General features: G+C 37.1%; 1 protein-coding gene and 1 pseudogene across 1 annotated transcript in view; one reads left to right on the top strand and one right to left on the bottom strand.

Moving 5' to 3' along the window:
• Luzp2 (leucine zipper protein 2) overlaps window positions 1-22,693 on the top strand; it is a 226,892-nt gene that overhangs the window by 168,841 nt on the left and 35,358 nt on the right. The window contains exons 8-9 of the mRNA XM_010603363.1: window positions 1,154-1,228; window positions 5,273-5,437. Coding sequence (XP_010601665.1) covers window positions 1,154-1,228; window positions 5,273-5,437 — 240 coding nt within the window. The remainder of the gene's footprint in view (window positions 1-1,153; window positions 1,229-5,272; window positions 5,438-22,693) is intronic.
• LOC117286469 lies at window positions 21,212-21,330 on the bottom strand (annotated as a pseudogene).

Raw genomic sequence — 22,693 nt, 5'->3', positions numbered from 1 at the left:
TTTCTCTTAAACGATATCATAAAGAACTGGAGGTAATAAAATTAGCACATAAGTGTGTAGGCTGCGTTTTAAATAATCTTTGCAACTCCCAGGGCTCAGTGTAGCGCCTGCCAAAGTAAAGAGATGGGGAAAAACAGTGAATGGATAATGAAACAATGGAGGAAAACAAGATGGTGCAAGCGCTATGCAGTGCTGATAGCGAAACTGCCAAGCCTTCATGGTCCTCATTTTAAGAGTGGCTGTATAGTGGGGAAAAACAATGTCCTCTGTAGCTCAGAAAAGTCAAGCAGTTGCTTAAACCTACAGAGGGAAAGAGGTGAGATGATGCCAAACATCTTGCAAATCTGAAGTCATTTTGCTTTTCTTTGAATAGCACCATTTTGGTGTTTGAAAGGGCAGAAAGATATGATTGGACACAGTTAAATGGAACTGAGACTTACAAATAGAAATATAGTGAATGCTGGTGTATTAACCCTCTTGGGTTGCCATAAGAAATCACCACAGACTGGGTATGCAACATAAATTTACTTTTTCGCACTTATGAACATAGGCAGCACCAGCTTTAGATATTTAAATCTGGTTACTAATGAAGACTCTTCCTGGTTTGGTGACAATAGATGCTCACCGTGTCCTCATTTGGCTGTTCCTCCTGGTAATGAGACAAGGAGGGCAGTGAGAGATGCAAGTCTACTTCTCTTCTTAGAAGGTTCTAGGTCTTATGGGACTAGGGCTCCACCCACAAGACCCCCTTTAACCTTAGCTACACCCCTCATGGCTCTGTCACTAAATATGGATCTATTGGGCACTAGGTTTGTGTATGAATTGAGGAGGAAGATATGTTTTAGTGCCTAGTGAAGAGCAATATAACGGGATGAGAGAAGTGACAAATAATTTCAAGAACCATAGGTGGATCTTTGGGAAAAAGTGTTTTAATGAAGGGAAACATTGAGTGTACATTTATTTACTCAGAAATATCATTTTCTTCATATTAATAGATCAAGTGACTTGTGATACTTTATTTTTAACCTTCATTCTAAGTAAAACTTACAGAATATTTTTTTACATTTTTATTTCTTGCCAATGAATGGCAGGTGCTTACAACAGAGAAGGAGCTAATATAATTTATTAAAAACATTTTTCTTGCACATTACAGGCCCAACAGCTTACTGACTTGGAACAAAAGTTAGCAGTAGCCAAAAACGAACTGGAAAGAGCTGCTCTCGACAGGGTAAGTTCACATTCACGAACCAACACACTTTGGTTTCAGCAAAAAGTGCTAGCTTCTGCTCATGGCTTTCTTGGATTTATTAAAGCAGTTCCAGATTCAATGCATATAAGATGGTTTTAGAATTCATGAATAGTTGATGTTCTCCTTAGATTCCAAATTTTGTTTTTCTTGCTACAATAAATTTGCTGAAGTTTCAGTCCCTGTGAGTTCCCAACTACATTTTTTACCTCACTATGACATTATTCTTTAAAAATTATAAAGAAACATTCGTTAAAGCATCAACTGAAATGTCCAGTATTAACTTCTGTAATATTGCCCTTATGTAAAGAGGTTAAGATGAACAGAAATACCTAGTGAATTTTCATTTGTCTGGAAGCTATATATTAGAGCCACAGCTGTCTTTACAAGTTACAGTGCCCCCCATTGCCAGAAGAAAAAACACATTGTTTTCTCAGAAAAATACTAAAATGCACACAGGTCATGTAACCTTAAAACATCCTCGCCACCATAAGGTCACACATAACAATAATTTCCCATGAGCTTTCCATGCAATCCAACAAATATGCTAGTAGTTTAGTAGCTGAGGAAATAATTTTCTTATATGTCTAATAGACACAGTATAATTCAAAAAACATTTTGTTATTCTCTCTCTGCAACAGAATATAAAACAACCTGTTCCTTCTTATGCATTTTCTTTATCCTTTTATTTAACAAAACAACTTTTGAGTTAGAAACTGGTAATGATGCAGAAAATATACCAACCTTCAAAGATGTTGCATTCAAATTGGCAATTTCAGATGATAGCAAGACCCTACATAAGACATAACATTAGGAAACGTGGTAAAGACTTTAACAAAAATGCTTCCTGAGGACCACAGTCAGGATCTATTGCAAGAAAATAATCTAGGAGCTGAACATGTGAGCGATGAAATTGAATACTTAAGGCTTCTGTGGGCAGAGAAAACTACTCTCATAAATGCTCTAAACTGGGAATGAACTTGAGACACTTGAAAAACCATAAATAAGGGACATTATGAGAAACAGGCATCTTAGCTAAGAAATTTATGTTTTATTAGCATGTGGCAGAAGAAGTGGAAAAGTAGTTTGGTACAGCCAGGAGGAAAGAGCAAAAACAAGACTGACCTTAGGAAAAAAAATACATTTTAAGCTTTAGCGGGAAATACACTACATAGGAGATGCATCATATTTCACTCAGGAATGTCTTGTTCCAGCAAACTTCAAACTGATGAGGGGCCTGAAGTTTCAATGTCGAATGCACCTATATATGGAAATGTATATAAGTGGAAATGTAATACACTATCAACGAAAATGGAATGGCACTGTGGCGTAAAATCTTTATCAGGGTCCTGCTCATGGAATTGAGTCCAGCCAAATCCGAGTAGGACCAGCAGCAGACTCTTTTAAATTAGAGGCACTTAATGGAAGTTAGGTAGAAAAATGACCAAGTTAAGGCAGGTTGCTGACAGCAATCCATGTTCTCTGGCAGGAAAAAAATCTCTAATGCAATCAAGGAACTGAGCCAGAATCTAAGAGGCTGCAATTCATGCTTGCAGCGCAAAGAAAGTAAACCAGAGTGGAAAGGTTAAGAGTAGATTAAAAAATAAGAGCACAGGTAGCTAAGTATGACAGCCATGAAAGACACAGAGAGGAGAACTCATTTTGTCACGTTGACTCTGATAATCTGGGGTTATCCTGGCAAGGTCAGAAGGCCTGCAGGAGAAGATAATCGCTCTCAATTTCAGATATTTTAGAACCTAACATATGTGTATATTCCCTTCAGTCTGCATTGAAAAATTGTTTTGCCTAAAATGTATTCACTAAAAGTCCATCTTTGCAAGCATTACCTGATACCGTTCATTAGTCTGAACATCTGAGTTCAGCCATTACTCACATTCAGACCTCTCTGTTGCACATATTGATCAGGCCTCTCACAGTCTGAAGTTTTGGATAGCCAGTGCTAAGAGCACCCAAGACGAAGCGCAGTAGAGTTCACACATATCACCGCTCCCTGCGGGATCTGAACCTTGGCAGCCAACATTTCAAACGCATATAAATGTTAGTACTTAGCTCAAACATGCCTGACTCTGTCCCAGTGCTCTCTCTGCTGACTCAGTAAAGTTTTCAAAGGAGAAAACATTTACCCAGCTCAGAGCCGTCTGGATTATTTAGCTCCTGACACAGCAGCGTCATGTCCTAGGACTGTGGAGAGAAAGAAGGGTCCTTCAACATTGCCCCGATGGGCCCAGAGAAAAATAATGAGAAGCAGGGCGGCTTTGCTGCTTGCTTTTGGAAATGACACGCTTTCCTTACCGACATGCCGAAGCAGCATTCTCACTTAATTTTTCTTAAATTCTTTTTTCCAAATATGTCTGTTGAACCCTCCTAATGTATCAGAAACTATGTCAGTTGTTGGCACAATTAGATGCACATTTGTGATACGTTACAAAATGGAAGCAAATAGAGTAGGTAATAAAAGTAACGGTGCAGAGGAGAGTGCAGACCTGGGTAGAAGGGCAAACGCACCAAGGGGCCATCTTTGTTGTTGTTACTGTTTTTGTTTGGGGTTTTGCTTTGTTTTGTTTTGTTTTGTTTTAGTACCGGGGATCGAACTTGGGCCTCCCTGTGCTTGTGAGGCAGGCGGTGGAACCACTGAGCTAAATCCCCGGCCTGGCCATTTTTATTTCTTACATTTTGACTACCATTGAAGGTAGTCACTTCGCGCCCACTTAACAGCACTCTTCTGCCCTCTCCTTGCTGGTTTCTTATTCCCTTTTAGAGAAGGTGACAGAGCCAACGACATGAGGAGGGAATGCACGCCTGTATCAGTGCAAGCGCGTTTTCAGTTGAGTGGATCCCTACTGCTTGAAAAACCTTCCACCCAAAGAGAGAGATTTCTGACTTCACCCTGGATCAGCAAGCTCAGCGTCGGGGTTTAGCACAGCTCTGTTCCGCAACTGACGCTGAGGGCTCTTTTGTGAGGAAATAAATAAGAGAGATTTCTGGGTGAATTCACATTCCTGACACAGAATATAAAATCCATCTGTTTGCCCAGCTTGTTTTTCTTTTCTTTTTCTTTTCTTGTCTTTTTTTTCCCAGATCCCGCGCCTGCATTGATGCATGCATGCACTAAGTGTGATTTCCACGTGGTCCCATTTGTCCCTTGATCTGGGCCCGACTTGTTGATCTCTTTCTTCTCTTTCGTGGTCAAAAGGCAACATCCTACGTCCCTAAATGGGTGTTAATGTGGATTATCAGTTCATGTCCCGGTCGCTCCTCGGCTGTCCGTTAACTTTTCTTAAAGGTTTTCTGTCTCTCGTCAGTTTAGTAACAGGCAATCTTTGTGTCATTTGTACTCATCTTTTCATTCATCGGATGAACACGTAACAGTTTCAGCAGCAGAAAGTGGAAGAATTAGAGATACTTATCTACCTTCAGCCTACCTTGTGGTTTAGCTCCGAAATTCTGGGAAAACTGTCCTTTCTTTTACTTAGAGTAAATGCTAGTAATTGTGCTAGTTTCACAGATGTTTACAAGCATAAAATGATTCCTTGCATATGAAAATGCACGAATTATTGTGATATACAAGTAGGAATTCCTATAACCACTTCAGGTTAAATTCTATTACCCAAGAAGGTGCTGAGGCACTGACAGCTACATCAGAGGCACATTTCTTGTTCTGGTGACATGGGGAGGTGAAGCAGCTGTAGGGAAATCTAAGGAATATAGGGGTCTTGCGTATGCTTCTTTTGCAGCAAACCATCGTGATCGAAATTGCAGCAATCAAAGTGAACAGAAAGATTTAGCTCTAAGTTTTGACCTTCAAAATATATCAGGGACACATTAGCCCTTAGAAACAGATGAGGTTTAAATTAAGTAGGGTGTCATAGTAAATTCCTAATTTAGGCAATTGCATTTGAAAATTGGTAGGCATTTGCACGGCAGAGAAGGTAGGATAGGAAAATAGAAGTAGAAAATGATTTGAGCCTAATGTATAAATGTTAATTTCCCCCCACACCCCCACAGGAGTCACAGATGAAAGCAATGAAAGAGACTGTGCAGCTCTGTCTGACCTCAGTTTTCCGCGACCAACATCCGCCTCTGAGTCTGGTCACATCCAACCCTGCCCAGCTCTCCCTTTCACCCAGGACGTTTGCAGGGAAGACTCCAGAAGCAAGGACAAAGAGCCAGGTACATCCATAATTTGAGAGTGATGTTAAGTGAAGTACAGTTTCGAAGGGACATTTTGCATGTCCCAAAAGGACCTTCTGGGACAGAACATCATGGAAAGACGAGGAAGTACTGGTAGAGAACCAGTCTGAAAAGGCCCGTGGTCTGTCAGAGGACACTGGAAGACCATGTTTTCATGGCAGTCTGACCTCCTCCTCTCCCTTCCCTTTATGCTGTTTCTTCCCATTTCACATCATCTATTATACATATCGATCCTTATTTACACTTTTCAGTTTCTCACACCTGAGAAACTATTCGGTATTTATACGTATGTCCTGTTTATGCCACTTAAGAGTAGGGCCTCACTGTGCATCCATTTAGCTCTAAATGTCTCTAGTTTCTCATTCTTTATGACTGAGCGGTACTCCGTGTTTACAGCTGCACAGTTTGCAATAGCTGAAACGTGAAAATAGCCCAATTGTCCATCAACTGGAGACTGGACAAAAAAGATGTGGCTGTTTTATAAAACCGGGCAATAATTTTGAAAGAGCCATCTCTCTGAACACTTGCTTTTAAAATGAGAAACATGGAAACTAGCCTGGCTCCGACATGCTCGCTGGGCCGCTAGAAACCTGAGACCGCTGATGGCAGCAGGCTCCGGTGGAGGTGGGTGGTACCTTGGGACTTTCACAGTGATTACTGCTGGAATTCCCTGTCCTTGAAAGAAAGGGATTAAGGAATATTCATAGATTAGGAAGATGCTGTTCTCAGAGGGAGAGTCAAAAATAAAAATAGCAAAATAAATTTTGTAATATTCTTTCTCTACTACTTGTCAGTTTACAACTGCATATTTTTAATTCATGCAATCTTATCATAGAACATTGACTTATTGCTTTGTAAAAATCATTTACATTATTTCCATTTCACTATATGACTATCTTTGGCCTTTTTTATGTACCGAGGGACCTCTAAAGTATTTGAAGCCAGTGTTTTTCTCCTTCAGTTTTTCTTTTTTCTCTGAAAACGAAGTTCAGTGTTACTTCATTTCAGCAAACTCCAGTGCATAATCGAGTGTTGTTTCGCACCCACCCGGAAAATTCCTGGGTATTTCCAGGAAGGTGAGAAAAATGCACAGCGGCCACACCGTCTCAGCTCTCGGGCCAGGAGCTTTATCCTGGCACCTCCCAGAGCGGGTGTCTAAGCCAGAAACAAAGTGGCTCAGCCCCATGAAATCCGAACCCTGAATGAGATGGCTTTGCGGTCCCAGGGCAGTGTGACATTTGTCCAAACCAATGTATATTTATTTAAGCCCATTATTAAAAGTGTGTTCTTCATGATCCTGAATATGTAGAGGAAATTACTAATTCTTGATCTTCTATGAATCCATATATCTCCTATCATTGAAGTGCATAAATACTGATTATTTGGCTTGGCTTTATCAAAGAAAGTGAAAGGATGGATTTCAATGAGCCCAGCTCGGAAATGGATCATTTTTTCAAAAACCAGTAACAGACACATCCAGGTGTTGAAGATCGTGCTCAACAAATCTAAGTCAACGTAGCAGAGAGCACCCTGTTTTACAGGCTAGCATTAAAAGCTGGTCTACCGTTAACACTTTCCAGGGTTCTCCGTCTTTTTCAGCGTCAGAAATTGTCATTTATGTGTGGTCGGGGGTTCAATCTCAGTAACCTCCGAGCACATAATATCTTCGGATCCTGAGTAATATAGAATGTGTGGTTTTGTATAAGAAAAGCAAACATTTCAGGTAGTGTGTATTTATTTATTTATTTATTTTGGTGGCGGAGATGGAACTCAGGTCCTTCGGTTTGTGAGGCAGGCGATGGGACCCCTGGGCTCAATCCCTGGCCCTCAGCTACGGTTTAAGGATGGACCCAACTCAACTCAATGCCATAGGGCCTGACTTCACTGTCCCAGGTGGCACATTCAATAGACATGACCCCTCACTTTTTCTCTGGGACCTCAGAGTGGATCTCGGAGAGTTACTGGGAGGTGCATATTACAAATAAGGACTTTTTTTCCCACTTATTTTCCAAGATCTCTAGGCAATTACATCGCCTGTTATTTTCTATTTATAATTTTAAGTCCTGCTTTATAGGGACATTTGAGTGTTTTTTTCCCCCAAATCTATAGAACACAGCTAAATTAAAAAGTAGAGTTGCATACAGAAAAGGATAGAGTACCCCATGCAAAATACTGTTTTTATTTATTCAAGGATATTGGGAATACAGGTAAAATACACTTAAATATTCGTCTATGCATTAACGTACTTGAACATTAACAGTACAATATATAAATGTATGTAGTGCATATATATAAATGTATATAATTAATATATATAATATATAGAAATACATAGGAACATGCATTATATATAGTGGATTTAACACATTGTGGGTTTGAAAAGCATGAGGCCATCAGCCAGACAGTTCCAAATTAGAAGAGTTTTCTGGAGAAAGCTTGTGAGTGACTTAAGCATTGAGAGCCACACCTCTTTTACCTTCGTACTTTATTCCGTTCCTCCTTTGGTACTGCAGCATGTGTTTCCGCTGGGAGACCTCAAGCCTAACAATTTCCCTTCCATCATTACATTTTCCGTAGTTGCTATGCCTGCTTCTCTCTGATTTGAGGACACTATTCTTCACAGTTCTAGTAAATTTCATTCCTTCCCCCAGTGCTGACAGCGGAGTGTTCAGTACTCTTTGACCTTGGTCGTCCCCCCTGGGCAGGGGTGTCTGCACCTCCCTCTCTCTCAGGGAAAATGACTCTGCTGGGTTCTGCCATCTGCTTCACATTTTTTGGGCCCAGAACAACTTCTCAGGAGAATTCCTTTGAAATGGCCCTGACTGTGTGCCTGCCTCTTACTGGAGATTTTATGTGTCTAGTAGGTAGGAGAGAATATATTGCTGAGTGTTGATTAAGTGCTTTACATTCAATAAATTGTTATTTCACCCATGTGGCACATTTAATCGACCTGATCCTCACATATTGTACATTACAACCCAGTTTCTGATTTCTAGGAAACTAGAAGAATGCAGAGGGTGTTCCTGGCAGTAGACTAAAACATCTCTTATTTTTTCATTTAAAAATTATTGGTATCTAGAATTCCATATTCCAAATGTCTTTGATTAAAGATAAGGAAAAGGGAATAATTTGTTCTAAGTGCATATGAGACAGCATATCTGTAACACCCATGTGAAGAGATAAAGGTAAATATTATAATTATGTTTCCTTTAAAAGGCAAAACTGTAAACCAGGAAATCTGTTTTGCGTTTTGCAAAAATGATCCCAACTAAAGCAGAAACAAACAAACCAGTGACAATTCACCTCACTGTTCTGTGCCAGAGATGAGGGTGACTTGAGTCAAGTGTGAGATCTGGACACGGGTTACAAGATGTCACTGAGTCACAGCCCTTTCTTGTATGGGGTGCTTGAAGGAAGGGACCAAGAGTAACCCTCCGTGCCTACATTCCTTCACTGGAGGGGTGGAGCTGTAAGGCAAAGCCATGGTGATTGATTTCTACATGCTAAGATTTTGGTCTCTGTCATAAAACCAAGTATCTTTGTCCACTATGCGATTATGCATTTTAATTTGGAGTTCAGGGAGAACAATGGAGCTGAGATTTAGTATTTGAAAGTATCTCCATAAATTTCAATTAGGTGACAGCAATAGGAAAACATTACCTGAAGAGACTCTGTACAGTAAAATGAGATGAAAACCACACAAAATAGCAAAGATGAAAAATAGCTTATGGATGATAGAATATATAAACTGAGAGACTGAAGGTCTACAGTGAAAGTGCCTGTCTTCCCCTTATCTTTTGCTGTTATCCCAGGCCTATTTTATGCCCATTTTAATGGTACAGAAAGCAGAATACACATGTGCTGTGTGCATTTAGAATAGAGATTCCTCTGGGGGATGTGCTCGAGCTGGTTTATGCATGTATCTGTTAAACACAAGCTTTCTTAAGCATGCATTAGATACACCTAGAATTGAGTAAGTTTTGCTAAAAGCAGTGGAGAAAATGCTAAAAGCTACTACAAGGGGCTATTCTCTGTGTTGTTGAAGACTGTGTATCTTTTGGATCTGTACCATGGGAATGTTATAAGGATGATGTATTACTGTACCATTTGTTCAGGCTTATTTTCACAGGCAGCTCATTGGTAGACTGCAATGCGTCATTCTGCACCAGACTTTGAAACCTAAATCAGCATACTCTTTAGACACAGAGCTACTGAATTGTATGCTATGCTTTTCTGTATGTGTGAGTATGTGATACATTTAAGACCAAACTACTGCCTATCATAAATAATATTTGAATGATACAAGTTCAATGGATTCACTTTTATTCTGATTAATGTTATGCTGAGATGGAAAATTGTAGTCAGGAAAAGCAAAGTGATTGTTAAACAAAATATTTACTTAATGCCATCTGAAAAGCTAATTGATTTTTGCATTAGCTGTAAACTTTTTATTAATTGTATGCATTTTACTAAAAATATTAAATACAATACTACATAATTTGGAAAGCATATAAATGTAGATGAAAGAACCTCAATTTGCTACCAAGAGTTCTACAACTTTTAGATGAAATTAGGAATGAATGCAGTAGTAATTTATTTTATAGCTTTAATTGCATAACACAGATTTTTTTTTTTTGTACTGGGGAATCAAACAGGGGTCCTTCTGCTTGAGAGGCAGGCAATGAAACCACTGAGCTAAACCCCAAGCCCTGCATAACATAGAATTTTAAAAAGGAGGATTTGCTATTTTATTTTTGCCTGTTTTCTAATTTTGATACCTTGTTCAAATTACTTGAGTCTTCTTAGACTCATTCTCTGTATCTGTAAATCCTTATGTAAATCTAAGAAGTCATGTTTATGTTCAGAGCAAGTATTATTGTTGCTTATCCTATATATCCCAAGAGGAAAACCACCAGTATCCATTTAGGTTTGTTATGTTTTCACAAGCATCTCTTGGATACTCTTGTAATGGTAATGACTTTCATAACATGTAACAAAGACTAAGTTGTTTAATACACATTTTAATCACCACACAAACCTAGAGACCCCAACATGACCATCATGGATTATGAATACAAGGGACATTTCAAGTTTGACAAAAAAAAAATTTATTCAGTTTGTCTTTTGTTAGTATATTTTTCAAATGCAGTGAATCCTAAAAACATCATCTTCTACAGATCTGTCACACAAACACATTTGCAAAAAAGAAAGAAGGAAGGAAGGAAGGAAGGAAAGAAAGAAAGAAAGAAAGAAAGAAAGAAAGAAAGAAAGAAAGAAAGAAAGAAAGAAAGAAAGAAAGAAAGAAAGAAAAAAAGAAAGAAAGAAGGAAGGAATTTAATGGACTATGCCCATTTTAAATTTTTGTATATTTGTCCTTTAAAAATTTTATTCATTTTTTATATTGCCAAAGCCTCTGGGAATCTACCAGAAGTATTTAAACAAGGAAAACCTGTCCAAATTAGGAAAGAAAGAAAGAAAGAAAGAAAGAAAGAAAGAAAGAAAGAAAGAAAAAAAGAAAGAAAGAAGGAAGGAATTTAATGGACTATGCCCATTTTAAATTTTTGTATATTTGTCCTTTAAAAATTTTATTCATTTTTTATATTGCCAAAGCCTCTGGGAATCTACCAGAAGTATTTAAACAAGGAAAACCTGTCCAAATTAGAATTTTAATAAAGAATTTCAGTGGTATTTTACAGGGAAGAAATAGTACAGAAAACTAAAGCAATTAAAATGTTTAGGAAATCTGCATTTTCCTGGTAAGACACAATGAGAGACTGTGAGAAAGGAGAGGAGCGGGGGATTCGAAAAGCGTAGAGGTCATAACACTTAGTTGAATTTGTGAGGCAGTGGAGGTGAGAAAACTGTGTATTATTTTTTGGAAGTTAGCTGTGACAAGAGGAAAAGGAACCAAGGCAGTGTCCGACAGTGCAGAGACAAAGCGTGCAGGGCACAAAGAGATTGTGTACACTTTCAGCATTAGACTGGTAGGTAGTGAGCTAGTTTAGTGTGCAGCTAAAAAGAAAAAATTAAAGTCTTCTGATATCAATTTCAAAGTCTGTATGTGTGAAGGGTCATAGATCAGACAGGTCATCGTGTTTTAGTATTATACATGCAATAGAGTGATATTCGCTGTTAAATATTTTTGATGAATTTGATAAAATATATTAGATGAACGATGTTAATCCGGAAGAGGCACTTTGGCCTTTTGTTCATTAATATTTCACAAACTTCAGAATAAGTCTCATGCAGAAAACATCGTTTGAAACATTATGACACACATTGAACTATTTTATAATACTTTGTTACTGAAAATCTTATGTATCACAATTATTACTGCATTATAAAAATATAAATCAACTGTTAGTATTTTTGTTTATAAATATATATGTTCATTCTGCACTTTGAAACATTTTTCTTTGTGTCTTAAATCTTTTCACCAATTTCGAAAATCATTGTAAGTCACAGGATATGAAAATAATTCCCTATCACTGTTTCAAAGAACATGCTCCGTGCTGTTCACAAGTATTTCATTAATTTTCACACAAAATGAACTCAATATTCTGTTAACTGATAAGCAATCTGCAGCTCAGAGAAATTATAGTCTTGGTAATGATTAAACTAATGGTAAATCCCAAATTAGGATTTAATTGGAGGCCTGTCTGTGAGAAAAAGCACAGTTCCTGTCTCTATGACCCACAATATTGACTCCTCTGGCCAGAACACTTAAGTACTGTAAAATGGGTGACAAATCAATTTCAGCAAATCTGTCTTACTTGGTCTTTCAATAACAAAGAAAGAAACAACTACTGAGTAGGAAATGGAAGAGCTAAACTCTCGGAATGTAAACAGTCGATACCTAGGTCCTCTTTGTGCTACTGTGATTTGGGTTATTTGCACCTCTCTTCTAAATGCCTTCCTCTGCGGAAATAATCTTGGAAAACACACTTTGCTCCAGTTTCCTTTTGGCTTCAACTAGCAACGGAAATCCTCAGGTTTTGAAACTCTAAGCCGTCATTAAGCACAGAAGGTTCTAAAATTAGCACACAAGTATAGAGAAATATTATGAATTCTTCAGGAAGCCTCCTTTTACCATTATGCAAGGCTCTCTTTCTTTTAATAGCTCTTGACCTGCTGAATTTGTCTGAAATTACAGTGGTCACCCCCTTCTGATAAATACTGTATGCCTTTCAATTTTTTCACTCTTCACAATTCAGCATCAATTTTACAAAAATATTTTTCCCATTTGTGGGTTGTACTTTCATTTTCTTGAGTAGATTTGTGGCTTAAAATTTTTAAAGATGAAAAAGTGCAGTGTTCTCCGCTGCCCTGTGACAGTTGTAGATTTGTTTTATTTGGCACAGCTTTACCTAATGTGAAATCACGGAAATCATCCCCTAGGTCCTTTTTCAGGAGACATAGTTTTAGTACTTGCAAGACACATCGTGATATATTTGGGATTCATTTTTCCATGTGGTATGTGGTAGTGATTTGCCTATATATGTCTACCTGATTTTGCAAACATTTTGAAAAATGCTATTCTGTCCTTCACGGCACAGTCATGGGTTTTGTCTAAAATCTTCACCTGACTGCAATGTCTTTCTGCCCATATGTGTCTCAACTACTATAGGTTTATGGTGTGCTTTAAAATCAAGAACGGGACTGCCCAGCTTTTTTTTTTTTTTTTTTTTTTTTTTTTAGTACCGGGGATTGAACTCGGGTCCTTGCCCTTTCAAGGCATGTAGTGAAACCACTGAACTAAATCCTTGACCCCTTACTAGATTCTTTACCTCCTATTATGCTTTCTTTGATCTTTGTTGCTGAATTCTCATGTGTATTTTAAGGTCATCTTCTGGACTTCTAAAAATAAAATTACCTATTTGCAGGTGTGATATTAGATCTGTGGATAATTTGAGGATGTAATTCAGTCTTAATATTAAATATTTAAGCATTTTATTTTATTTGATGATATTGAATCATTTCTTTCATATCATTTTAAAAGGCTTTGGATCATGTATATAAATACAGTATGTTTCATAAGAATTCAATTCGTGACAACTTTATACTAAATTGAGTGTCCCAAATATCTTATTTCTGAGTTTTGTCATTTTATATATTTTATTATTACTTTTAATTTTTCCATGTTTTTCTTTGAATGACTGAGTACAAGAATAATATCCATTGTAATATTTTATGTCATCTTTTATTTTTTTCTGGTAAGTAGCTGTCTCTAAATGATTTTTCTCCAAGTTGTACATCATAATTTTCTCTTTGACAGGCTTTTCAGTTTTCAACTGATGATTATTGCTGTTTTAAAATTTGGATTCTAGGCCTGCGTGTGTATCTCAGTGGTAGAACTTGCCTGCCCTTGTGGGTTTCAGAATTCAGTACTCAGCACTAAAAAAATAAGAAAAGAGTAATTAAATTTAATTTTCCATCTTTCTGTGTGTGTGTGTGTGTGTGCATGTGTGTGTGTGTGTGTGTATCTTTTTCTTTTTCCAGTTAAACTACTTGAGAGATGGATTCAAACCATTTAACCTGTCTTTAGATGTTCCGGAATAGATCTAGTGTCCTCTTGACTTCATGAATATCTCCTTACAGTCTGCACTCCTGGGTTTCCATGGTTTCCACTGCTTAAAATGAAGACCCTTCTCTCTGATTTCTCCTTCCTGTGTGACCTCAGAGCTCATGACTCTTCACTTTTGCATAACTTGACTTAGCCGGACTTTGGGCTTTTGGGGACAGTTATATAAAAGAATACACAGGAGGGTAATGTATTAAAAATACTGTTATAGTTTCCTTTTCTGGTTATTTGAAAGAACAAACAGATGGATTTCAGTTGCTGTGAGTGTCCCTGGCATCATGAGCACCTGGCAGAGAAGCCAAATGCCAAGGCCCTGGGCGGGGGTGGGGTGTGGAGCAGCCTCAGCTGATAGCAAAGCCCTTGCATGGCAGCTGCCTTCGCGGCTTTCTTGTCTCTGAGACACAACACCTGACAGCCACAACTTAAAGGAAAGGGGGCTTACTTTGGCTCAAGTTTCAGAAATGAAGGGTTTAGCAAACCAAACCTTAATTGTTTGATTATTTATAATGAACTTGTAATTGTGTAAGTGCTGTTATTGTCCTCATTTTTTTTCTTTTTATTGAATTTATTGGTGCATTTTAAGTATACTGTACAGTTACATTCATCATTGGGATCTTGTACCTTTACGTGACAGGTCTTGGTTCTCATTTTTTCCCCTTGTCCCTGCCTTCCCTTCACCCCTTCTTCCCTCCCCATTCACAAACATTTTATTTCCATCTTTTCATTTTCTCATATTTTTTTCTTTTCCCTTATTCCCTTTCCCCTACACTTTCCACTTTCCCTACACCTTTAGACCTTTTCTTCCTATTTCACATTGTCAATTATCTCATTAGGATCTTGTATACTACTATAGTTTTTCACACCAGAGAAACTATTTGGTATTTATATATGTGTGACTTATTTATTTCAAATAGGAGTATATCCTCAAAATGTATGCATTTTCCTATGAATTACTCTAATTTCTCATTCTTTATGGATGAGTAGTATTCCATCTTATAGAAAAACCACATCTTCTTTATCTAGTTTCCAACAGGTGGGCAAATAGGCTGTTTCCAAGTTTTAGCTATTACAAACTGTGCAGCTATAAACATAGGTGTGAATATATCACTGTGATATGATTCTTTTAATTCTTTTGGAAAGAATCCCAGCAGAGATATGGCTGGGTCAAATGGAACCTCTAGTCCCAGCTCTTTGAGGTATCTCCATATTGATTTCCATAGTGGTTACACCAGTCTGCACTCCCACCAACAATGGAGAAGGGTTCCTTTCTCCCCACAACCCCAACAACATTTGTTATTATGTGATTTCTTGATAGCAGCCATTCTTTGTGGGGTGAGGAGGAATCTCAGTGTTGTTTTCATCTGCTTCTCTCGAATGACCAGTGATATGGAACATTTTTTCATTTATTTACTTGCTGCTTTTACTTCTTTGTCTGAGAAATGTCTGTTCATTTCCGATGCCCATTTTTGAATTGGGTCTTCATATTTGGGGGGCTGATTTTTTTGAGTTCTTTATATATTCTAGATAATAGTCCTTTGTCTGAGGAGCAGCTGGTAAAACTTTTCTTCCCACATTGTAGGTTGTCTCTTAGTTCTGTTGATGGTTTCCTTTGCAGTGCAGAAGCTTTTTAATAAGATGAGATCCCAGTTGTTGATTCTTTCTACTAGTTCCCATGCTACTGAGGATTTGTTCATAAAGTATTTTCCTATGCCAATGTCTTCCAGAATTCTGCCTAACTTATCTTCCAGCAAGTTTAGTGTTTCTGTTTTAATATTTAGATTTTTCATCCACTTGGATTTTAATTTAGTGCATAGTGAAAGATAAGTGTATAGTTTTAATCTTTGGCAGGTTGAGATCCAGTTTTTCCAATACCATTTATTAAAGAGGCCATCCTTTCTCCAGTGGGGATGGTCAGCTCCTTTGTCAAACATGAGGTAGCTGAGTACATCTGGAATTGCTTTTGTGTCTTCCAATCTGTTCCGCTGATCCTCAGGTCTGTTTTTTTGCTAAGACCATGCTGTTCTTTTCACAGTGGCTTTGCAGTATAGTTTCAAATTGGGAATTGTTATACCTGCTGCCATGTGCCTGTTGCCTAGGATGGCTTTTTCTATTCTAGGTCTCTTCTGGTTCCAAATGAATTTTTGGAGTCTTTTTTCTAGTTCTGTGAAATATAGTGTTGGAATTCCAATTGGCATTGCATTGAATCTGTATAGCGGTTTTAGTAGTATGGCTATTTTCATTATGTTGATTCTTCCTACCCTGAAACAGGGGATATCTTTCCATTTTCTTATATCCTCTTCGATCTCTTTTTTCAGAGTACTATAGTTTTCAGTGTAGAGGTCTTTTGCTTCTTTTGTTAGGTTGATTCCTAGACACTTCATTTTTTTGGATGCTATTGTGAAAGGAATTGTTTCCCTAATCTCTTTCTCAGTGAGTCTGTTATTTGTGTACAAGAAGGCTATTGATTTCTGGGTGTTGACCTTTTATTCAACTACTCTGCCAGAAGTGTCAATTAAGTCTAGAAGTTTTTTGGTGGAATTTTTTAGGTCTTCAATGTAGAGTATCATATCATCAGCAAATAATGACAGTTTCACTTCTTCCTTTCCTATCTTTATTGCTTTACTTTCTTTCTCTTGTCTAATTGCTATGACTAATGTTTCCAGAACTATATCGAAGAGGAATGGTGATAGTGGGCATCCTTGTCTTGTTCCTGATTTTAACATGAAACTTTTCAGTTTTTGGCAATTTAGTATGATGTTGGCTATTGGTCTTTCATATATAGCCTTTATTAAGTTGAGATATTGACCATCTATTCCAACTTTTGCAGGGTTTTTATAGTGAATGGGTGCTGAATTTTGTCAGATGCTTTTTCTACATCTATCAAGAGGATCACATGGCTTTTGTCCTTGACTTTGTTAATATAGTGTATTACATTTATTGACTTACGTATGTTGAACCATCCTTGCATCCCTGGAATAAATCTGACTTGGTCAGAATGTATGATCTTCATGATCCTCTGTATTCTGTTTGCTAGTATCTTATTAAAGATTTTTGCATCTATATTCATTAAGGAGATTGGCTTGTAGTTCTCTTTTTCAGTTGCATCTTTCCTGGTTTGGGAATCAAAGTGATACTTTCTTCCAGGAATGAATTTGAAAGTATTGCTTCCCTTTCAATTTCATTGAAAAGTTTGAAGAGTAATGGCATTAGTTCTTCTCTAAGTGTCTTGTAAAATTCAGCAGTGAATCCATCAGGACCTGGGCTTTTCTTAGTTGGTAAGTTTTAAATTACCTTTTCAATTTCACTGATTGTAATTGGATTATTTAAAATGTTTTTATCTTCTTTGTTCCACTTTGGTAATTCATAAGTATCTAGAAATCTGTCCATTTCGTCTGTGTTTTCCATTTTATTACAGTAAAGATTCTCAAAGAATCCTCTGGATTTCTGTTGTGACTTCACCTTTTTCATTCCTAATCGCATGGATCTGAGCCTTTTCTTTCCTTTTTTGATAAGGTTTGCTAAGGATTTATCAATTTTATTTATTCTTTCAAAAAACTAACTCTTCAGTTCATTTATTTTTTGTATCATTTTCTTAGTTTCCAATTGCATTGATTTCTGCTCTAATTTTTATAATTTCCTCTCTTGTTCGAGGTTTGGGTTTTTCTTGCTGTTGTTTTTCTAGAAGTTTAAGATTCATCATTATGTTGTTTATTTGACCTCACTGTTTTTCTAGTGTGGGCATTCAGTGATATGAATTTTCCACTGGAAGTCTATCTTTGTGTCTTTCTTAAGTGTTTTCTCAGTTTTATTTTTGCTGTTGGGTTGTCCTCGATTTAATCTATGGGTTATTAAATCTTTCTGATATAGTTGTGTTTTAGCTTTTGATTCTCTAATGACTCATAGACATTCTCATTTTCACAATATCAGAGAAAACAACTCCTCAAATAGATCTCTATCCTTTATCCCAATTGATACAATCATCAACACAATAGGATCAATCACAAGTTACAAATTGATCACTTGTGGTAATCATTAATCTATCACCTTTAAACTATGTGAATTAAATTTAAATCAAGAAGCAATCTAAAATATGTTTGCAGTGAACAAACTCATCAGCACAGCATATTTACCATTCAGGATGGGAACCTAGACAGTGTTAGGACAAGAAGAGTAGATAAGTAAAAGAACTGGAGAAGGTTTCAAGTGAAGCCAGAGGACACAGAATGACCACACAATCTTTAGGAAACTGTTAAACTCAAAAGGGATAGTCAGAGTGTAAGTATAAGGACAAGAATATAGCTGCTTAACAGCAAGAGGGGCTCACTTTCCCTTGAAACTACTGACCCTTGAGTGAGGCACAATGATAGAAAAAAAAACATTAAGAAAAAGAAAAAAATGATAAAAGAAGAAATCTGAGTCAGGGCAGGAGCAGGAACAGAAAGGGAGATGAGGGACAATATGGTGGAGCAAGAGTCTGAGTTTGTGAAAGAGGACAGAAAAAACAATTTACAGAGTGGAATGAGGAAAAGAAAAAAAAGGCAAAAAATGACTTTGAAGGGCCTCTTTCAGACTATTTCTCTGCTGTCATAAATACACATCGTGTGCAGCCATGTGCAGAACCAAATTCCCCTATCTCAGCTAGCCGATGGCAGACCCCCACGATGCAGACTGACCTCAGGCCGCAAGTACCAAATTGAGCTCCCTGACCTCCTGCAGGGTTGAACTCCAGACAGTTCTGCTACAGATTTCCCCCACCCTTTCTTTAATGATGTTCAAATTTGGGAGCTCAGAAAATTACCCTTTATAGCCAGCTATGCCTCTGTGGAGTGGGTCCAAGGACTGGCACAATCAGGAGGTCTGAGGGGGGTACTCAGTGGCGCCAGCCTGGCTACCCTCCTGATGCTGGAGCAGCAATGGCAGCACCTGCATGGGAGGGCGCAGCTACCTGGTCCCAGGTACTGGGCCCAGGCAGGCTGGAGGCAGATCTGATGCCGGAGCCGCTTTCCCGAATTTCACCATCCTGGTGTTGGAGCAGCAAATCTGTCCTCATTTTATAAATTAAACAACTGGAAAAAATTCAGAAGTTTTATCAGACATTATTAAACTAGCAAGTTAAATAGTTATTTACTCTCTAACACTTCGTGGAAGTGATCCTCCAATAGACCTTCCTTTTCTAATTAGGAGGAAGGGGAAAGATTACTGTCTGTTCCACTCCATAGTACTGAATTAACTGTGGAAATGTAAGATATTATGAATATTAAAATTATGATGTAAAATATTAATAATTTATGTGAGTGCAATTAAAATTGACAAGGAATTACTATAAATTGTGATTTTATTTCAATTACTTTTGAGTCATTTTTGTTGAGTGTTCCATAGTTTATACTTTATACAGATCTTCAAGTTGCATAAACTTTAAATACATTTTTATTTAAATTTAAATACTAATATATGAAAATGTAAAGAACTGTATGACTTTGTCTTAATGTAAAAATCCAATGTAACTCACCTAAATTACATTTTAAGAATGTGGAACAATCTAGCTATTTGTAGGGAAGGAGTTGCAGGAGATTATGATGCCCACAAATCCATATTTCTCTTCAAAATTCACTTGTTAAGCTTAAATATAAATCAGAAAGTATAAGACATATGATTAAAAATATTTTATTTCACCTTCATCAAAAGTGATAGCTGATATTTTTAACAATTAAATTATAGTGAATGCATTCTTGACCAAGAGTTATATTCATAGATATTTGTATTCAGCATAAAAGTATGGTGTTACATCGTCCAGTAAAATATATAAAAAACTAAAAGCCATATTTGTTAAAATACTAATAATAGTTCTTCATGCTTTTATTTTTCCTTTGAGTATTTGTAGACAGATGACTTATCAAAGCTCACAAAATAATACAAATGGTCAAACAATTTTTTTAAAATGCTGCTATTTTCTGTTTGACTTCCTTTTAAGAATGTCAGAGGTCTGTGTCTCATTGAGGACATTATGAGATTCTCTGCATTTAACAAATCAAATATTTAAGAATTACTCAAAGAGAAATGTATGTCCTCATGAAGTAAAAATAAGTTGTTCTCAGTGTCTCGGACTTCAATAAATAAGCCTGTTAATTTAGTAATCAGTATCATCCCTTTTTAATTCCTTACTCTGGCATATAACTTTCCTCTTTCCTTTCACCTTTATTTTTACTATAAGTCAATTAAGGATAACTTAGCCTACCTTGTCTTAATTTTTTGCTAAAGTGTTTTTGGAACAATTGTAGATATATGATATAATGTGATTTTTAAGTACATTAATTTATTACTATTCTACTTTGACAATACACATTTGGTGCCATTTTGGAAATGTTTCCTAATTTACATTATTTAAAAAAATTGTTAGGCAGGATAGAGTAGTTTAAATCAATAATTTCCTATTCAGATCTCTTCTAGTTGTTAGTGATGTACTTAACTTTTGGAATTTCCTTCTTTAAGTATCTATGACATCATGTCAGAAATGGCCATCATGATCACAGTAACTCAGCAGCTATTGAAGTGAATAAGAAAAGGCATGGACAGCACACTTAGGGCAAGTACCCTGTTAGTGCTGTGTTCTTGCAGGCAGGAATGTAAGAGACTACTAGCTGTGCAAGTGTTTGCCATTTTACATCAAAACTAGAAGGGCTGGGGATTTGGCTCAGTGTTTCTGCACCTGCCTTGCAAGAGCAAGAGCCTGAGTTTGATCTTTGGTAACAAACAAACAAACAAACAAAAACAACTAATGTCCACGGTGCTTCTGGGAACTTCCCAGTGATGCCACCAAACAAACATGGTTGTGGTTAATTCTGAGCAGCAAAACTTCTGGACCTGGGACAGACACATCTTTGTTATTTTGGGGTCCTTAATGTTCACAGAACATTGTGAGCTTCAGTGAAGTTTTGAAGAATGAATGAGCTAATAAGTTAGTGAAGGAGAAGTCTGAGGGAGGGGGCAGTTGTACAGGACTAAATTATGTCTCGTCCACGAGCAACTGTGGTTTTCCCAAAGTCTTGGCACATCCGGAAACTCACTTACCATATTTAGTAAGCATTACTTTTAGTGGCTGCCATGATGGTAAATTTCATGTCAGATACAAAAAATATTTCCCTGCTCTTTTTATGTTTCATCATTAGTCTTGCATAGGTAGGGGATTCCCATGCCCATCATGGGAATAGTTTTGCCTGAATCCTTCTTCCTACTCTTGATAGTTATTTCTTTGTCAAGGGGAGTACTAATCTTCTCTCCTTCCATACAACACAACAGTTATTTCCTTTTTGGCAATAGAGAAACGTTGAGCCATTTAGTCTATGATAAAAGTGTAAAATAATCTAATTTTTATTTTAGAACAAGGTATAAAATCAGTAACTATTTACTGTGTACTGTGTATGTGTCTCTTTTTTTAACCTAAGGTAACACAAACACCATATTTAAGTCATCTGAGGCACTACTTTTTAATTTTTTTAGTATTTTTAATTAATATTTGTTAACAGTACATCTCAGTGGGTTCCATGTCCTATTACAATGCAGGACACACTGGATCAAATCCACCACCACACCCTGCTCACTCTCCAACCTCTAGTACTTAGTATTCTAAGGTAAACATTTGGCTTCCACATGTGAGAGAAAACAGTGGTATTTCTCATTCTGCACCTGGCTTGTTTTACTTCCTACAATGTCCTTCAGTTCCATTCACTTTGGAGCAGCATTTCAGCCTTCTGTATGACTTGAATAATATTCCACGGTGGATATATGCCACATTATCTTTATTCATCAACTGATGGGCTCCTAGGTTGATTCCGTGGCTTAGGTATTACAAAAGACACCACAGTAACCATGGACATGCAGATACTCCTTTGGTAAGCTGACTTCACTTTCTTTGTCTATAAATCAGAAACAGGATAACTGGAGTATTTTTAGTATTTTTGTGAACCTGTGTAGTTGCTGTACTAATTTGCATTTCTACCAACCGTGTATAATAAGGATTCCTTTTCCTCCACATTGTTGCTTGTTTATGTCTTATTGAGCTTATTAGCAAGATTTAGCTGATATCTCATTTTAGTTTGGACTTAGATTTTCCTAATAGTTAATGACATTGAGAAACTTTCACTTATTTTTTTTTTTAGCCATTGTATTCCTTTTTTGAGCAGCATTTATTGGACTTATCATTTTTAATTGAATAAATATTTTCTCTGCTGGATTCATTTGATTTTGCAAATATTATCATGGAGGTATATAGCACACTTCTCAACAAGACAACAGGGGCAAATGACATGAAATTGTTAGCAATGTTGAACAGTATTACTTGGTGGGGAACTGCTTGAGGAATCCATGTAGTTCACTGAGTTACTGAGCTGGATGCTTTCTCAGGCACAGCACTGAAGCTGACTCCACAGAGGCCTGGTTTCAGAGGTTTCTTGAAGGCACTGTCCAAATGCAGAGATGTGAGCAGAAAGGTATATCATTTGATCGAATGCCACATATTTTACCTTCTTAAAAATGACCTTGGAGTAACACAACCTGGAATGTATTTTAGTATATCATTTAACAGTTTGTAATATTTTGGTGTGATTTCTAGGTCTGTCCTGTAAAACCTGCCTAAATACCACAATGAGAACATGAAA

This window comes from Fukomys damarensis, unplaced genomic scaffold (genome assembly GCF_012274545.1).
Source record: "Fukomys damarensis isolate Sample0158 unplaced genomic scaffold, DMR_v1.0_HiC HiC_scaffold_16, whole genome shotgun sequence".
Classification (NCBI taxonomy): Eukaryota; Metazoa; Chordata; class Mammalia; order Rodentia; family Bathyergidae; genus Fukomys; species Fukomys damarensis.
Note: the sequence above shows the minus strand (reverse complement) of the source record. Positions and strands in the feature narration are given on the sequence as shown.